The following is a 17,985-nucleotide window of genomic DNA, read 5'->3' on the forward strand; positions in this document are numbered from 1 at the left end:
GGTCTCAAATGCTTCTGACCAAGGCCTGGAACCTCTAAAAATGTCTGAGAGACATTTTGAGTTCCAACATGAGCCCATAGTATTTTAAAGGGGTTGAAATGTGGCAGTGGGGTACAGCAAGAATGGGGAGCAGCAGTGGGAATTTTTGAAGCTGAGCCACTCTTGCAAGGCAGCCTTGGACTCAGGGCTGAAAGGAAAACTAAAATTCCTGTGAAGATTGAAAGCTTGTGAGCTGGGAATGGAGATGGGGATGTGAAGACCCTGTGCTTGTGGATGTGGCCTTGCAGAGATGTTCTGTGGGATGCTGGGCTGTGGTACCAGGATGGGATTTTTGGGGACTTTTGGGGTGTCAGGGTGCTGGTGCTCCCTCCTGCTGCCATACAGAGCATAGCCCAGCTGGGGCAAAATTCCCACAAATTCCTGCTGACATTGCAGTCCCAGAGGGCTGGGACTGTCCTCTCTGCTGTGACATGGGGACCACCAAGGGCAGGGAGATTTATAGGAACTGGGAGCATTTTCCATGCACTGGACCCCGTCAGGTTGTGGCTGCTTGGCATTTCCACTGCTTCCTCCTTTTACATCCCTTTTTCTATTCCTGCCTGGGGCTGTTGCCCAAGGGGCCTCCTGCCTCTGCCCTCCCCAGCGAGCCAAAACCAGAAGTGGGACCTTGCTGGGACAGTTCTTTGTTAAAAATAACCCTCTCTGCCCATCTCCAGCAGCTCTGGGCCTGAGGATGGATCTTCCCTGTGGCAGGAGATCTGTAATCAGTGGGGTGACAGCAGCTCTGTTCCCTGGCACAGGAATTCATGTGCAAGCAGATATTTATGTGACTGAGCCCATCCAGCTCTGGCTGTCATGGATTCCCTGAATTAATTCCCTCTCTTTCTTCCCCAGTTGCAGAAGCAGCAATAGGAAGAGTTTAGTGGTGGGCACCCCCTCTCCGACCCTCTCACGGCCTCTCTCCCCTCTCTCCGTGCCAACAGGTAAGGGATTGTCCCAGTGGATGGGTTCAGCATCTCCCAAAATTACCCAAATATTTTGTAGGGCTTTGCACCTCGTTAGCAGCACTGGACTGGCTCCAGGTGCCTTTTCCATTGGGGGGAAATAGGTTGGGAAGTGCCTTAAAGACTTTCCCTGAAGAAGCAGCCCAAAACAATTTGGACATTGTACTGGGGTGGGTTTTGGGATTAATTTCTCCCCTTTTTCCCTGCAGCTGGGAGCAGTCCCTTGGACAGCCCACGGAACTTCTCTGCCAGCACCTCCATCAACTTCCCCTTCGCTCGCAGGTGAGCTCCCAGCCCCAGAGCAGGAAATATTCACTTGTAAAGATCATTCCCCCACCAGGGAACTGTTCTGTTGATCTCAGGTGGCTTTTTTTGCTTTTATTTTTGCTTTTCTTCTGCCTGGTTTCTGGCCTGGTGGTGTTTCCTCTGCCATGACTGGATCCTCCCACCACCCCAGCCATGCTCCTCGGACTGACAGGCAAGTACCAGGGATGGGCAAGGGATGCATTTTGGGGAGGTGTCTGCTCCACATCCTTGGGGACCTTCTTTTCTAAGTGTTCAGGGCCAATCTGGACAGGACTTGGAGCAATCTGCCCAAGTGGAAGGTTTCTCTGCACATGGCAGGGAGTGGGACTGGGTCTTTGAAGTCCTTTCCAATGCAAGCCCGTCTGGGACTCTGATTCTCTGTTTGCATCCCTGTGTGGGAAATTTTGCACCAGGACTGAGCTCCCTGCAGCTCTGGGAGCAGAAATATCTCTGTTCCCATCACACCACCCCTGGCCACGTGTTCAGCCCCATCTCAAATTCCTGATGGATTCTCAGAAGATGTCCAGGGATGGATGTTCATCCAGGTCCCCACAGAGGCAGATCCTGCTGCATCCCCTCCCCAGCTCACACCACCCCAGATGCAGCCAGCCAACCCTGCTTAACTAATTAATTAATTGCACCCTTGGAGGGCGGGTGGTTGATTTTAACCCATCAATCGTGGCGTGGAAACAAGCCTGAGGCTCTTGGGTGGTTTGCACACTTGTAACAGGCTGTGGGGTCAGGAGTTTGTGAGTGCTGGAGCTGGATGTGGCACCCTGCCAGCTCCTGCTGTCCTTGACCCCACATGGGAAATGGCAGTGGGAGGTGAAGGGCCTCGTCTTGACCTGGCTGTGTCCCCATCCCTTGGAAACATCTCCAAGAGGAAGCATTTGCCTGCGTGTGAGCAGTTCCCTTCCTGTTTATGGCCAGGCTCTGCTCCCCAGCGCCTGCTGTCTCAGGATGAGTCTTTGGGAATTCCAGTTTCTCACCAAGAAGACTCCCAGCAGGCTGAATTTTGCTCTAATTAAAAATCAGACTCTGGCAGGCTTCTGTTTTTTGCCCTCTCTGAAATGGATTCAATGGAGCCCCAGCTCTGTTCTTTCACAGTGACCCTGCTGCTGCCTGCCCCTGCCCCTGCCCCCCTCACCTTCTTCAAAGCCCTTATTTCACCCCATTTCAGTCCAGTCCGAAAAGAGGTTTTAGGACTTTATTCCTCAAGCCACGCCTGTGTCCTGTTCCCCAGCTTTTGGCTCTGATGGTGTTGATTTGCATTTCGATGCTGGGTTTTTTCCCCTGTGTGTGACTGTTGTGTTTGCACTGGCAGGGCTGATGGCAGAAGGTGGTCACTGGCTTCGTTACCCTCCTCTGGCTATGGGACCAACACCCCCAGCTCCACGGTCTCGGTAACATTTGCTTTCTCATGGTAGCAGATGATAAGATCCTAAACCCCCTGATTTTTGGTGAAATGCCTCCCAAGCCCCATGGTGCTGGGTTCTAAAGGACCGTGTGCTTTAGCTGCATCCTGCTTCCCAAGTGAGCTTTTAAGTAAGTAATAAGGCTTGGCTGGGGGGGCTTGCAGCACCCCTGGGGATTGCAGTGTCCCATTAGAGCATCTCTGGGTTAACTTCATCCCTGGGTTACATTATCTCTGGGAATTATTGTGTCCTAGGGTTACAGTGTTCCTGGGGTTACAGCATCCATGGGGTTACTGTGTCCTAGGGTTACAGCATCCTTGGACATCAGAGCATCCCTGGGGTTCAATCATCCCTGGGGTTACAGCCTCCCTGGGAGTTACAGCATCCCTGGACATCAGAACATCCCTGGAAGTTACAGCATCCCTGGCAGTTACAGCATCCCTGGGGTTACGGAATCCTGGGAGTTACAGCATCCCTGGAAGTTACAGCATCCCTGGGGTTACAGAATCCTGGGAGTTACAGCATCCCTGCACATCAGAGCATCCCTGGGGTTGCAGCATCCCTGGGGTTACAGCATCCCTGGGGTTACAGCATCCCTGGGGTTATAGAACCCTGGGAGTTACAGCATCCCTGGAAGTTACAGCATCCCTGGGGTTACAGCATCCCTGGGGTTACAGCATCCCTGGGGTTACAGTATCCCTGGGGTTATAGAACCCTGGGAGTTACAGCATCCCTGGAAGTTACAGCATCCCTGGGGTTACAGCATCCCTGGGGTTACAGCATCCCTGGGTGTGACAGGCCTGAGCTGCCTGGGACGCTGGAGTTACAAGGGATGGGGCTCAGTGAAGCTGAATTGAGTGGGAAATGGGGGATTTTGGGCTGGCAGTGAGCAGTGCAGCCCTCCCCAGACTGCTCCTCTCCCCATTTCACACTCCCAAACCTGCCCCATGCTGCCTGTCAGTGTTTCCAGCCTCCTAAGAGTCTCCAAGGGATATTTCCCTCACGGGCCGGGAAGCACAGCCCCAGCACTGATCTCCTTCATCCCTCTCTCTGTTCCCAGTCATCTTCATCCTCCCAGGAGCGCCTGCACCAGCTGCCGTACCAGCCCACCCCCGACGAGCTGCATTTCCTTTCTAAGCATTTCCGCAGTACGGAGAGCGTCACGGACGAGGAGGGCAGGCACTCGCCCTGCCTGCGGCCCCGGTCCAGGAGCCTCAGGTGGGAAGCAGCTCCCGGGACACGACTGTCTTGGTTTGGAAAGCCAGGTGTCTGCTAAGGGAGGCAGCAGCCTCCCCTGAAAGGGAAAATGTAAACCCCCTCCCTCTGAGTTATGATAATTTTGAAATTGAAAGGCTGTCAGGCAAAGGTGTGGGAATAGGAATAACAATTCTGCACTAGGAAAATTAAAAATACAAATGTAATAGTGCAAAAAAGAAAACAAACCACTAACAGAGTCAGAGCAGGCCCTGTCCCCCTGTGGGTTAGGGAGGTGGCTCAGCCCCATCCCAGGGGGGCTCAGCCCTCCTGCAGTGCCAGCTGTGCTTCTGCTGGAGCAGGATCCTGCACAAGGGGGGAGTTTTCCTCTGGAGCTCCAGGGCTGGGGGAGATGGGCCTGGGCTCCTCTGGGAATGCAGTGGGGAAGGAAGCTGCTCCTCTGGGAATGCAGGGGGAAGGAAGCTGCTCCTCTGGGAATGCAGGGGGAAGGAAGCTGCTCCTCTGGGAATGCAGGGGGAAGAAAGCTGCTCCTCTGGGAATGCAGGGGGAAGGAAGCTGCTCCTCTGGGAATGCAGGGGGAAGAAAGCTGCTCCTCTGGGAATGCAGGGGGCAAAGGCTGCTGTGCTGTTCCCAGGTCAGATTGGATCCAGGTAGGAATGCTCGGCTCCACTCCTGGGCGGAGCCTCTCCCAGTGGGATGATGGAATTTTATCAGCCATGCAGGGACACTCACTGGCCCATGAACAGAAGTTAATTTATAATTAATGGCCCATTAACAGAAGAGATCTCCTGGAGGGAGGATTGGCTGTGGGAGAGATAAAGAAACCTGCCCAATGAACAGAAGAGAACTGCTCCTCCTCTGACAGATGGGAATAGAATACACAGCCCCATTTCCAACCACTGGGTGCTGGCACATCCAGGGCATCCTCTGCCCTCTCACCAGCTGTTCCTGGGATGTCCTGGTCCTGCTATAATCTTTGTATGAAATGATATGTTTAAATTCACATCTATACAGGATGCCAGTATCATATAGTTGTTCTAGATACAGTTTAACTATATCCTGGTGTCTTTTTTTGTTCCCTGGGTATTTTGGCTTAATCTCTGTTTCTTTAGGAAAGCAGGAAATACTCTTGGGTCAGAATTTGGCTGGAGAAAAATATTTCCAATTTCTAGAGGGAATCTCCTTGAGGACTTTTAAGGTTCTCCTTTTTAGTTTCTTTTACATTAGGTACTTTCTAGTCGGGATTAAAAGTACACCCTGATATTCTATAACAACCTTGTAATTTACCCAGGGAGTGGAGACCTTTTTCATGTCCTCCATGTGGTGAGGAGGATCCTGTTCTGGACCTTGAAGAATGTGGGACAGGGGACCTGGTGTGGTTTTTCAGAGACCCCTGCCTCTCACAGGATTTGCTTCTCCCATATCCCAAACCCTGATATGGGATTTCCCCTGGCAGGGAAGTGGAGAAACTTTGGCTTGAGGCTGTAGGTGCTTCATCCCTGGAAATATTCAAGGTCAGGGTGGATGGGGCTCTGAGTGACCTGCCTGGTGGAAGGTGCCAAAGTATTCCATGATTCTGTGATCCTAAGCTCCATGGTCTGGTTCTCAGCATCTTCTCAGCTTTTGGGATGTGGCACGGCTCTCCTGGCAGCAGGCAATAGCTGTCTCCTAGAGCTGAAGCTGTTGAAACTGGGATTTGTTCCACAGTAGTTGGTTTGCAGCCTCTTGCTCGGTTGTCTGAATGATTTTGGTGGCAAAGAAGGGATCACCAAGCAGAAGCCCAAGCAGTGGCCATCCTTGTATGACTTACCTGCTTTTAAAAAATAAAAATCCCATTTCTGGTCTCGGATCAGAAAACATCATCTTTGCTTGCTGGGAGTGGCCTTTGCCTCTACAAAAGAAAACAAAAAAAACCCAACAAAACAAACAAACAAACAAAAAAAAACCCCAAAAACAAAACTCAAGGAATGCAGGTGAAATGGTCATTTGTGGACTGGAGAGAGGAAAATTTGGAGAAGGCATTGAGCCAGTGGCCACAGCATTGTGTGAGCTGATCCTCAGCTGTACCTGCTGAGCTCCACCTGTGCAGGGAGCCACCCACACTGCCCAGCACCAGAGGCTTGTGCTTTTTGCAGGGGATGTTTTAGTTAAATCCTCTTTTCCATCTGAAAAATCTCCCAGCCCTCTTTGCCACCAGAGGCAGAGCTGCAGCCCTGCATGTTGCTGGCTGAAATTTAATTAAAATCAGATTAATTATCTGACTGGTGTTTGTAGGTGGTGAGATTTTCACCGAGGAGATGCCAGTTCTGCAGTTGGCACAGCAAAGGCTGGGGCAGGGCTGGGGCTGGTTTTAATCACCACGTTTATTATTTTATAGTGGTTGATGAGTTGCTGGCTGCTCCTGTGACTTGCTTTGCATAATGGGATCACCAGGGAGAGCCCTGGAAGGGGCAGTGCTGGGTGAGGGAAGGAGGAAAACCATGTTTAATGAAGGTTGCTGCGTCCACCATGAGGTTTGGTTGGGTTTTTTGTCTGCTGGTGAGCTGCAAAAATGGCAACAACAGCAGGAAATTGTGGGATCCAGAGGAAGGGAAAGATGAGCTCATTCTTCAAAGCTGAATGGATGATGGAACATCTCAGTGCTGTATTTCCAAGTGACTTGTGTTTGGGGACCTGGGTTAAGCTTCCCTAGACCACACCCCAGGGACCTCCAGTGTCTGGGATGCTGCTGGAAGTGCTGGCCCAAGGCTGGTGGCTCCACTTGGATGAGTTTTAACCACTTGGAACCAGGAGTGAGGAGGAGGCACCAAATTGCTCCCCAGGAGTAGTGACTGTTTGCATAGATGTGAATGGCTTGAACCTCGTAACGCCCTTCTCCTCCCTCCGCAGCCCTGGACGCACGAGCGGAACGTTTGATAATGAGGTGGTGATGATGAACCATGTCTACAAGGAGAGGTTCCCCAAGGTAACGGCCAGGACTTGGGGGATGAGCCTGTTGGTGCCTCCGTGGCATCCTGGCAGCACCTTCTCCAGAACAACCTCTCCACCCTGTGGGAGTAGGGAATGCATGGGTAGATCATGGGGGGTGTTGGGGACACTGGAGACATAACAAACCTGTGGTTTATTATCCACACAAGTGCCCCGTCACACAAGCAGGCAGAGATCTCTGGAGACTTTGGTAGAACTTTTCCAGTCTGTTGGAAGCTGGTTCCCAGGTGGGGCCTTGACGTGAATGTGGATATTTGAGCTGCAGGAGGTGGTGGGATGAGATTCTGGGTGGCCAAACCCAGTGCAGGAGGTGGTGGGATGAGATCCTGGATAGTCAAATCAAATGCAGGAGGTGGTGGGATGAGATCCTGACTGATAAAATGCAGTGCAGGAGGTGGTAGGGTGAGATCCTGGCTGGCCAAACCCAGTGCAGGAGATGGTGGGATGAGGTCCTGGCTGACCAAACCCAGTGCAGGAGGTGGTGGGATGAGATTCTGGGTGGCCAAACCCAGTGCAAGAGGTAGGGTGAGATCCTGGATGGTCAAATGAAATGCAGGAGGTGGTGGGATGAGATCCTGACTGATAAAATGCAGTGCAGGAGGTGGTAGGGTGAGATCCTGGCTGGCCAAACCCAGTGCAGGAGGCAGGATGAGATCCTGGCTGGCCAAACCTGTGGCATGGGGACGTGTGTTCCTGGCCATCACCATCCACTCTGCCTTGCAGGCCACAGCCCAGATGGAGGAGCGCCTGCAGGACACCATCACAAACTTCTCCCCGAGCAGCACCCTGCCCCTGGCTGATGGGGTGCTGGGCTTCATCCACCACCAGATCATCGAGCTGGCCCGAGACTGCCTGGCCAAGTCCCAGGGAGCTCTCATCACCTCCCGCTACTTCATGGAGCTGCAGGAGAAACTGGAGAAGATGCTCCGAGACGTGAGTTTGAGGCAATTCCCTGCCTGGTGCCACCTCGTGAGGCCACCAAGAGACACCTGGCTTCTGTCTCCATTCCCACCAGGCTCAGGAGCGTTCTGAGAGTGAGGAAGTGAAGTTCATTGACCAGCTGGTGAGGAAGCTGCTGATCATCATCTCCCGGCCTGCCCGACTTCTAGAGTGCCTGGTAAGACATGGAAGCTTCTGTCTTGTCTTTCATGGTCTGTGCCAGCCCAGAGAGAAGGCAAAGCCTCTAGGATATCCCTGGAAGTGTCCAAGGCCACGTTGGGCAGGTCTTGGGATGGTGGGAGGTGTCCCTGCCCATGGCAGGGTGTTGGAATGGGATGATCTCTAAGTTCCTTTCCAGCCCAAACCATTCTGTGACTCTGTGGTTTTCAGGTTTTTTTTATTTTTGGTTGGTTTGCTGAATTTCTAAAGCAGTGACCTTGTGCTGTGGTTCCTGATGGAATTTTCATCTCCCTTAGCTTTCCTTCCAAGGCCAACTCACAGAGCTGCTTTTTTTTTTCCATCACCCTTGACCTGGGGAATGACAAGGGAATGATGCATCTGGAGCCTGTCCCAAATTACAGGTGTCACCTGCAAGGCTTAGAGGAAAAGTTCAGCTTTGCAAAATCTCTCTCCTCAGCTGTGCTTGGTTTTCCCCATCCAGGAGTTCGACCCAGAGGAGTTTTACCATCTCCTGGAAGCTGCAGAAGGACACGCCAAAGTTGGCCAGGGAATAAAGACCGATATTCCCCGCTACATCATCAGCCAACTGGGGCTCGTCAAGGACCCCCTGGAGGGTAGGGAAGCACTTGGGCTGGGGGCTCTGAGCTCTGCAGCAGGATGTGGACTCCCAGTTTGGCCACTGGTGATCACGACTGAGCACTGGGAGGTGTCAGGGAGACCTGTAGGGCTGAGCTGGTGTCATGGTGGGGAGGTCACAGCAGGACCAGGACGATGGCCAAGTCCTGCTGGCCAGCCCCACATCCCTTATTATTGCTTCCAACACATCCAGCAAAGCAGATTAAGCTCAGAAACACTTAATCCATGGCCCTGGGGGAGAATCATAATCCCTGGAGAATGCAGGAATGACTATTAAAAAAAAAAAAGAATTATATAAATGTTTAACCTTGTGTTGAACCTCTTAACGTCATGACCTGAATTTCTCCATACAATAGCTCAAGCAAAGCATGTGGCCAAATGCCCACGGTGTCTCTGAGTTTGAGGGGAGAGTGGTTGGGCAGGGGGTGATGTTGGTGGGTGTTGAGTGTGAGGAAAGTGAAAACCAACCCTGTCATCTGCAGAAATGGGGCAGCTGGATCACTTCGACAGCGGGAACACCATCACACCAGAGAACGATGACACCTGTGAGGTGAGTGTGGTCCCACCTGCATGTCCCCCCTGCTGCCTCCAGCTTCCTCCCACCTCAGCCCTCACCAGAGCTCCTCGCAGCTGTCCTAGACTGGGAGCTGTTCACTTTGGATTGTCCCCAGGGGTGATTGATGGGGAAAGTCTCACAGGCCCTCCTTTGGTTTCTTGATTGGACAGAGCTCAGTGTGGGCTCTTGATCTGCAGAGCATCTCGGCCTTCTGGCTTGGGTTTGTGACTGGAGAGGGCTCTGGCAGAAAGAAGCTTTTGGAGGTGGTACATGATGGTGCTGGGTGAATTCCTGCCTGCATTAAAAACCTGTGTCTTTCTCAGAGCCAGCCTTCAGTCCCCGTCCCGCGGAGGAAGCCCTGCGAGGGGGACTTTGAGACCATCAAGCTGATCAGCAACGGGGCTTACGGGTGAGTTGGGGAGTTCCTATCAGTTGTCTCCATCTGTAAATGACTCCAAAGCCCTTCTTTGTCCATGCCCCACGGTGTGGGGTGGTCAATGCTGGTGGCTGGAGCACCTGTGTTGAGGTCCAGCCGTTCCTCCAGGGCCGTGTACCTGGTAAGGCACAGGGAGACGCGGCAGCGCTTCGCCCTGAAGAAAATCAACAAGCAGAACCTTATCCTGAGGAACCAGATCCAGCAGGTGTTCGTGGAGAGGGACATCCTCACCTTTGCTGAGAACCCCTTCGTGGTCAGCATGTTCTGCTCCTTCGAGACCAAGCGACACCTCTGCATGGTCATGGAGTACGTGGAAGGTGAGAGCAGGACTCGGGGCTGGACAGTGCAGGGAGGAGGGGACGATATCAAAGTCTGAGCATCAAGGACACCACCTGGACATCTCCTGCTCTGCTTTGCTCCAGGGAGCAGAGGGAAGCACAAGGAGATGATTTGGATCTCCTTGATGAAGGTGGTGGCCATGGTCACCTGGGAGAGCGTTTGTGCCATATGCCTGGGGGTCAGCTGCTCAAGGGGCTGGCTGGGAACCTGCTGGTCCTGCTCACCTCGCTGCCTTCCCTGAGCCCCCCGTGTTCCCACAGGAGGGGATTGTGCCACCTTGCTGAAGAACATGGGCCCGCTGCCCGTCGACATGGCCAAGATGTACTTTGCTGAGACTGTTCTTGCACTGGAGTATCTCCACAACTACGGCATCGTCCACCGGGACCTCAAACCTGACAAGTGAGGCTGTGGGTCAGGTCTGAGCAAGGCTGGGCTTTGAATGGGGAAGGGAAAGCCAAGAGGGAGGGGCAGAATGGGTTTTGTACCTCAGAGATTGTTGTATCAGGACCAGAGGCCCTGGGGTGAGGCTGGTCCATCTCAGGTTTCCCCAGAAGCAAACAGCAGCATTGTGGGGTGTCTGTCTTCTCTTGCAGTTTGCTCATCACCTCCATGGGCCACATAAAGCTAACAGACTTTGGTCTGTCAAAGATTGGCCTGATGAACATGACCACCAACCTCTACGAAGGGCACATGGAGAAGGACACACGGGAGTTCATGGACAAGCAGGTACGAGGTCCTGCTGCACGTGGCTGACCTGCCATCACGAGGGTTCCAGATAACCTCGGGGTTTGTTGCAAAGGTCACTGCAGAGGTGTCAGCCCCTGCTTCCCACACAGGTGTGTGGCACTCCTGAGTACATTGCCCCCGAAGTCATCCTCATCCAGGGCTACGGGAAGCCCGTGGACTGGTGGGCCATGGGCATCATCCTCTACGAGTTCCTGGTGGGCTGCGTCCCCTTCTTTGGAGACACCCCCGAGGAGCTCTTCGGGCAGGTCATCAGTGGTGAGTGTCAGGGGCAAGTTTGTGTAAGTTTGTGTTCCCAGAGCCAAGGCTCATTCTTTAACACGTGGGGACCTTCATTCCTTCCTGTCACCCTCGCTGAACAGCGAGGAGGCTCCTCAAGCTTTGACTTCCCTCTTTGGGAGGGCTCTTCCCCTGATGAGACTTTCCTGTTGCCCAGAAGTGTCCAAACCCTTCCAGCCACCCCAAACCCCTTTTCCTTTTTCCTTGCAGATGAAATTATGTGGCCGGAAGGGGACGAGGCTCTCCCTGCAGATGCCCAGGACCTGATCACACGCTTGCTGAGGCAGTGTCCCCTCGAGCGCCTGGGCACTGGTACGCACGGCAGCCCCCTCGGGGTCTCCTGGCACCTTCATTCCCATCAAATCTGCGTGGCTTTGAGTCCAGAGCATGTCCTACCACGGGGTTCCCCCAAAAAGGCTGCACAGGGCTCCTGTCCACCTTTATAAAGCCGTTTGTTCTGTGTAGAGCACAGACTGTCCTTTTGTTTGGGGTGAGAGTGGGAGCATCCTGGATCCTGCCCCATGCCTCTCACACGGGTTTCTCTGCCTGGCAGGAGGTGCACATGAGGTGAAGCACCATTCCTTCTTCCTCCATCTGGACTGGAACGGGCTGCTGCGGCAGAAGGCTGAGTTCATCCCCCAGCTGGAGTCGGAGGATGACACCAGCTACTTTGACAGTGAGGCCAAATCCATCTCTCTTCCACTTCTGCCAATCCATTATCCCAGCTGCACTTTGAATGCTCCCATGGGGCATAAAATCTGCTGGGTGAAGCTTGTCGCTTTACAACCCAAGTGACAAAACAGATACAATCCTCTTTCCAGGCTGCTCACCCATACCTGCTTCTTCCCCCCAAAACTCCCCTGGGACTTGGGGCTGGGCTGTCACCCTTTGGGTGTAGGTCCCATGGGCCCAGGATGTGGGGTGTTGCAGGCTGGGTGACATCCCTTCCCCCTCTGGCTCTTGCCTGCAGCTCGCTCTGAGCGGTATCGTCACTTGGATTCAGAGGATGAGGAAACCAACGACGAGGAATCATCGGTGGAGATCGGGCAGTTCTCCTCCTGCTCCCACCGCTTCAGCAAGGTGCTCCAGCCCCTCCTGCAGCACCCAAAATGCTTTGGCACCACAACCAGTGCGGCTGTGCCGAGCATCGCTGTCCTGGCTGACACCACAGTGCCCAAATTCCCGAATTTCTGCTCCTTGCTGATGGCTCCTCTCCTTCTCAGGTGTACAGCAGCTCAGAATTCCTGGCAGTCAACTCCACGCTCAGCCTCTCCTCCTCTGACCGGAGCCACTGCGATGACAAAGAGGAGCGGTGGGACCGGCACTCGGGAGACGAGGACAGGAGCCGGCCAGCGGGCACCGAGCCCCGGTGCGTGGCCGGGGGGCTGCACTGCTGGCGTGGGCTCTTGCCAGTGCCCAGGGCTTATGCCAGCACCAAGGGTTTGTGCCAGCACTGAGGGCTTGTGTCAGCACTGAGGGTTTGTGTCAGGACCAAGAGTTTGTGCCAACACTGAGGGTTTGTGCCGGGACCAGGCTCTATGCTGGCATCACGGGTTTGTGATGGCACCCAAGGGTTTGTGTTATATCTGCAGGGTCGGTGGGATGTGTCCTGGGCATGCTGCAGTGGCTCAGTGCCATGTGCCTTGCCCACCTTGGGTTGTCCTGAGTCCTCCTGCTCTTCCCACGCAGCCTCCGCTCCTGGACGTCCGGCAGCTCCACGCCCTACAGCTCCCGGCACGAGCGGAGCCACAGCCCCACCGCGCTGCCCAGCACCCTCAGCCTGGACACCATGCCCAAGTTTGCCTTCTCCTCGGAGGATGAGAGCCCTTGTGTGGCGTCCTCCAAGCCAGAGAAACCCAAGTTTGTGGTGGGAGACTCGGACGTGGGGACTGGCAGCGCGGTGAAGCAGTCGGCGTTATCCGGTGCGTGGGCTGCGGGCACCACTGTGGGGTTCTCTGGGGACAGCCAGGGTCCTGCACGGCCCGGGGTGGCTTCTCCACATCCCCAAACTCTCCCTTCTCCTCTCCGTGCAGCCGATCTGGTCAGCCTGAACCGCATCCGCCTGCGGAGCAACAGCACTGGCACCAAGAACTCGACTCCCCGGAGCCTGGAGCCGAGCGGGGGCCGTCGGCTGAGCACCCAGAAGGACTTGCCGGACAGGCAGAGAGCCTCCCTGGGCAGCCGTGTGCCCAAATCTGCCTCTGTCTCAGCCCTGTCCCTCATCATCACCTCAGGTCTGTGTGCTGTGTGATTTGCCCTGCTGCACGGCCACTGTCGCGTGGTTTTGCCGGGCTGAGCTGGCTCCTTCTGCTTGCAGATGACTTTGGTGGCAGTGCCCTGATGAGCCCCATCTCCCCTCACTCCCTCTCGTCCAACCCCTCTTCCCGGGACTCCTCCCCGAGCCGAGACTCCTCTCTGGCCATCGCCAGCCTGCGGCCACCCATCATCATCCACAGCTCGGGGAAGAAGTACGGCTTCACCCTGCGAGCCATCCGCGTCTACATGGGCGACAGCGACGTCTACACCGTCCACCACATGGTCTGGGTACGTGCCCTGGGGTCTAGCGGTGCCTTTCCCAGTGGGAAAACCCCAGGAGGAAGCTGGCACCCAAATAAAACCTCTCTGTTTGGGTTGCAGAGTGTGGAGGAGGGGAGCCCCGCGCAGGAGGCCGGGCTGAGGGCAGGGGATCTCATCACACACGTGAACGGAGAGTCCGTGCTGGGTTTGGTCCATCGGGACGTCGTGGAGCTGCTGCTGAAGGTGGGTGACCACAGCCACTCTGCTCTCCCAGAACACCAATTCAGCAGCTTCCTGCTGGCATTGCCTTCTCTGGCAGCTGAGGCAGGAGCTGGTCGGATCTGGAGCTAGAAAAGATTTGTTTTCCATCCCTCAGAGTGGGAATAAAGTGGCCCTGCGGACCACTGCCCTGGAAAACACCTCCATTAAAATCGGTCCTGCAAGGAAAAACAGCTCCAAGACAAGGATGGCGCGGAGGAGTAAAAAGAGCAGGAAAAGGGACGGCCAAGACAGGTAGGTAAAACTGGGATAAAATGGAATTTGTCCCAGTGTGTGGGGTACTGGGGGAATGCTCTGCATCTGCCATATCAGGGTGTCCAGTGGGGTCTGGTCCTGCTGCCACGAGGTGAGCAGACGTGAGACTAACAACTTTGAGGAGAAGCCAAAGTTACTCCCCCTGAATTACCAGGCTAGCCCAGAGATCTGAGGCTTTGAGGGGAGGAATATCAGGAGATGGCAAAGATTTCCAAAAGAGGCTCTTACCCCGATATATGTTGGTTCAGCTCTCTTTATTCTGTGATGTCCATGGGGAGAGCAGGGCAAAAAGAGGACAAACAGGAAATGTCAGGGGTCTATACAGACTTTGGACAGGGAGGGCTCCTTGGCTCTCTGCCAGCCCTGTCAGGGCAGGAAGAAGGGTCCAGGGTTATCTGATCAGAGTCACAGGGGTCCCAGGGAATGGAGAACAGAATGCCCATGAGCACAATGTAACAATTCCTGTCCCCCCCAGCAGGAGAAAATCCCTTTTCAAGAAGATCTCCAAGCAGTCGTCGGTCCTGCACACCAGCCGCAGCTTCTCCTCTGGTCTCCATCACTCGCTGTCCTCCAGTGAGAGCCTCCCGGAGTCCCCCACGCACAGCCTGTCCCCGGGTCCCACCACACCGTGCCGCAGCCCCGCTCCCGACCTGCCCTCAGGTACCCCAGGGGGGGATACTGGCTCGGGGCAGGGCAGGATGCTGCGTGTCCTTCGGGGAGGCCGTGTCCCTCCACCCCTACAGTGACCTTTTCTCTTTGTACGGCAGATGCTGTGTCCCCTCAGAGCACCTCTCCCTCCTCCAGCACCCCAACGTCACCCGCCGGCCACGTGCGCCCCAGCTCCCTGCACGGGCTGGCCCCCAAACTGGGTGGGCCACGCTACAAAGTGGGACGTCGCAAATCCACCAGCAGCATCCCGCCCTCGCCCCTGGCCTGCACCCCTTCCTCGGCCCAGCGCCCGCCTTCCCCGCAGCGCTCCCCATCTCCGCTCCCTGGGTACCCCAAAACCCCCCATTCCTTCCAGGGCAAGACCCTGTCCCCCCCCACCATCGTCCGGCAGAGCTCCCGGCCCCGCAGCGCCGACTGCCCCCGCTCCCCCCTCCTCAAGCGCGTCCAGTCGGCCGAGAAGATCGTCACCATCCTGGCCGAGAAGAAAACCGGCGGCGGCCGCAAGCTGGGGCTGGAGATGTCCACGCTGGATGGGGAGCCCATCGCGGAGGGCGACGCGCTGCCGCAGCCCGGGGAGCACGGCTACCACCCCGCCAGCTCCCGGCTGGCCGAGCGCCACGACCGGGACCAGGAGATGGTGGTGATGCGGCGCCTGAACCTGTCGGAGCGCCGGGACTCCTTCAAGAAGCAAGAGGCGGTTCAAGAAGTGAGTTTTGACGAGCAGGAGACGGCGGCGGGAGGCGAGGATGGTGGCAAGAGTGAAGAAGGGCAGGGCACGGCGGAGGCGCCGCCGAAGCCGAAGCCCAGCACGGTGCCGCAGATCGCGGTGCAGGGCTCGGAGAGCGACGAGCAGGAGCCGGCGGTGGCCGAGTGGGAATGCCAGGGCTCCTACCCCATCAGCAGCACGGAGCAGCCAAGCAGCAGCATCTCCTTGCCGTGGTGGGACGGGTGCGAGCACCGGGACCGTGGCTCCCAGCAGCAGCGGAACTGCGGGCAGGGATCGCCCGGCCACTGGCAAGTGCCAGCACAGGGCCAGGAGCCGACGGGTGCTCATCTCCCGGCTCCCCGGGGCGTGTGGAGCGGGGCCAAGCATGCCTGAGCCCCACGCTGGCACCAGGGCTGGTTCGGGCTCCCTGCAGCATCCCAGTGCCTCCCCAGCATCCCGTTCTGTGCGGCAAATCCATGAGAAAAGCATCCCCGGAGCCACTCTGGACCCTGGCTGGGCCGGCTGAGCCCCGGCACTTCGCCCCCCCTGGAAGGCTTTTTGTACTCCCTGAAAGATGCTCATATTTTTATAGAGACGCAGGAGCTTTTCCGGCAGCGGCGTTTCCCCAGCTGGGCCCCAACCTCTGTGTACAGAAAGGACTCGATGCAAATATTCCTTAATTAATTTATTACTTTTTATAAGCTAAACAGGCAGTGCAGGACTGTCGCAGGGGCCAACCCAGCTCTGGGAGTCCCAGCCTTTCCCGTGCGTCTCCCAGCTCCCAGCCCACTGTTTTCTAACCCACTCGCTTTTCCCTACTTTTAAACTTCAAATCTAGCTGGAGACACCCCAGATCTCCTAAGAACCCCATAATTCTAATATTTAAAATGAAAACAAAACCCCAAATCCACAGCAACATCCCTGAAATGCTGGTGCTCCAGGCTGGGATGCAGAGGGGGGGATATCCTTTCCATATGAATCATCAGGTGATGAGCATATGGATCATTTTATAAGCTTATAGGAGATATAAAAAGGTTTTAATTATTTTATTTAATGATTTTATAACCACCTGGCTCCATTGGCCCTTCCAGGTGGGGAAAACTGAGATACTGGCCAGACAGGAATAGTAATGGGAATTTTAGGGTCAGTTTTTGCTCTTTCAAAAAACCCACACAATCCTATGGTGTTGGTTGGTTAGCACACAGACACCTACAAAAAAACCCCAATTTATCTTTTTTTTTTTAAATCACCCCAACCCAGTAAGCACCTGTGCCGCTTCACTTAATTTGGGAATTTTACCCCTTTCTTTCCCCCCGTGTTGCTCTTTATCCAACAAACGACAGCTCAACCCAGCATTTCTCCCCCATATCTACCGTTTCCTGGGATATAAACGTTTCCATTTGTTGATGCATGTTCCGAATTTCCCCCCACACCATGGTTTGGTGCCATGGTGGTGACAGGGGGACATCCTTGGTTTGCCAACCCCGCTGCCATCAGGTGTCACCGTACCCCCGGTGGATTTTTGGGCTGCGTGTTGGATTCTTTTGTGCACGTGTGGTTTGTGCCAGGCTCCGTATCCTGCTTCTCCCGTTCAACTGGTGCTGTTAAACCCCCCCCAAAAAAACGAGCAACCACAGCTGCTCTGTGTTTCCTTTGCTTCTCCCTCCACTCTCTGTATCAAGGTCTTGGAAAGGCAGCGAGGTTTTGGGGAGACGCCGGGCACCCCCTGCCCACCGGCACGGTGGGATGGGGAGGCTTGGCTGCGCAACGGTGGCGTGGATAGGGTGGGAAGGGGATTTTTAAAATGGGAATTGTCTTAAAAGCCAAGGGGACTGTGTCTTCCTGCCCAGTGCCCGGCTCTGTTCGTACCTTCGGGAAGTTTTATGTTGGATTAAAATTGTCCCTTGCGCTGAGTGTGGTGTCCAGTGGCACTGGAGCGTGCAGGGCAGCGAGCGCCCGCTCTGGGGGCGATGGCGAGGGGTGAAGGGGTGCCAGGACAGCTGGGAGGGGAGAGGAGGTGGCCCTGCAGTGGCACCGGGGTGGGTGGCACCCAGCCTGGCTCCGGTACCGGGTCCGGCTGTGGGTGCTCGGAGCAGTGTCCCACACCCCAGTGCTGTCACCTGTGCCCAGGGTAGTGCCCCATGCTTGGTGCCATGCCCCACTCCAAGTGTGCCCATTCCCAAATCCATGCCCCATTCCCAAATCCATGCCCCATGCTCTGTCCCTGTGCTGTGCCCAGTGCCTCATGCCCAGTGCAGTGCCCAGTGTCCGGTGCTGTGCCCCGTTCCCAGTTTAATCCCGGTTCAATGCCAGAGCCGTGCCCCGTTCCCAGTACAATTGCGGTTCAATCCCAGTGCTATGCCAGTTCAATCCCGGTTCGATCTTGGTTCAATCCCAGTACAATCCTGGTTCAATCCCGGTTCAATGCTGGTGCTGTGTCCTGTTCCTGGTTCAATCCTGATACAATCGCGGTACAATCCCGGTTCAATGCCGGTACAATGCCGCCGGTTCTATCCTGGTAC

General features: G+C 55.3%; 1 protein-coding gene across 13 annotated transcripts in view; it reads left to right on the forward strand.

The window, feature by feature from the left end:
* The window catches only part of MAST3 (microtubule associated serine/threonine kinase 3), a 34,099-nt gene extending 16,723 nt beyond the window's left edge, over positions 1 to 17,376 (forward strand). For 8 of the 13 annotated variants that reach the window (XM_085562522.1, XM_031507130.3, XM_085562521.1 and 5 more), the window contains 26 exons: positions 895 to 983; positions 1,214 to 1,286; positions 1,462 to 1,482; positions 2,635 to 2,713; positions 3,786 to 3,943; positions 6,830 to 6,905; positions 7,652 to 7,861; positions 7,944 to 8,045; positions 8,529 to 8,661; positions 9,166 to 9,233; positions 9,563 to 9,648; positions 9,784 to 9,992; positions 10,275 to 10,413; positions 10,608 to 10,740; positions 10,851 to 11,016; positions 11,248 to 11,349; positions 11,591 to 11,713; positions 12,008 to 12,117; positions 12,261 to 12,406; positions 12,727 to 12,959; positions 13,071 to 13,271; positions 13,355 to 13,581; positions 13,675 to 13,797; positions 13,931 to 14,067; positions 14,564 to 14,748; positions 14,856 to 17,376. In XM_085562522.1, the coding sequence (XP_085418648.1) occupies positions 895 to 983; positions 1,214 to 1,286; positions 1,462 to 1,482; positions 2,635 to 2,713; positions 3,786 to 3,943; positions 6,830 to 6,905; positions 7,652 to 7,861; positions 7,944 to 8,045; positions 8,529 to 8,661; positions 9,166 to 9,233; positions 9,563 to 9,648; positions 9,784 to 9,992; positions 10,275 to 10,413; positions 10,608 to 10,740; positions 10,851 to 11,016; positions 11,248 to 11,349; positions 11,591 to 11,713; positions 12,008 to 12,117; positions 12,261 to 12,406; positions 12,727 to 12,959; positions 13,071 to 13,271; positions 13,355 to 13,581; positions 13,675 to 13,797; positions 13,931 to 14,067; positions 14,564 to 14,748; positions 14,856 to 15,856 (4,330 nt within the window). In that variant the 3' untranslated portion in view covers positions 15,857 to 17,376. The remainder of the gene's footprint in view (positions 1 to 894; positions 984 to 1,213; positions 1,287 to 1,461; positions 1,483 to 2,634; positions 2,714 to 3,785; positions 3,944 to 6,829; positions 6,906 to 7,651; positions 7,862 to 7,943; positions 8,046 to 8,528; positions 8,662 to 9,165; positions 9,234 to 9,562; positions 9,649 to 9,783; positions 9,993 to 10,274; positions 10,414 to 10,607; positions 10,741 to 10,850; positions 11,017 to 11,247; positions 11,350 to 11,590; positions 11,714 to 12,007; positions 12,118 to 12,260; positions 12,407 to 12,726; positions 12,960 to 13,070; positions 13,272 to 13,354; positions 13,582 to 13,674; positions 13,798 to 13,930; positions 14,068 to 14,563; positions 14,749 to 14,855) is intronic. The other 5 variants (XM_085562524.1, XM_085562527.1, XM_085562518.1 and 2 more) reach the window with 2 other exon arrangements.
* The last annotated feature ends 609 nt before the right edge of the window (positions 17,377 to 17,985 follow it).

This window comes from Lonchura striata, chromosome 28 (genome assembly GCF_050655825.1).
Source record: "Lonchura striata isolate lonStrDom1 chromosome 28, ASM5065582v1, whole genome shotgun sequence".
In the NCBI taxonomy this organism is placed as follows: Eukaryota; Metazoa; Chordata; class Aves; order Passeriformes; family Estrildidae; genus Lonchura; species Lonchura striata.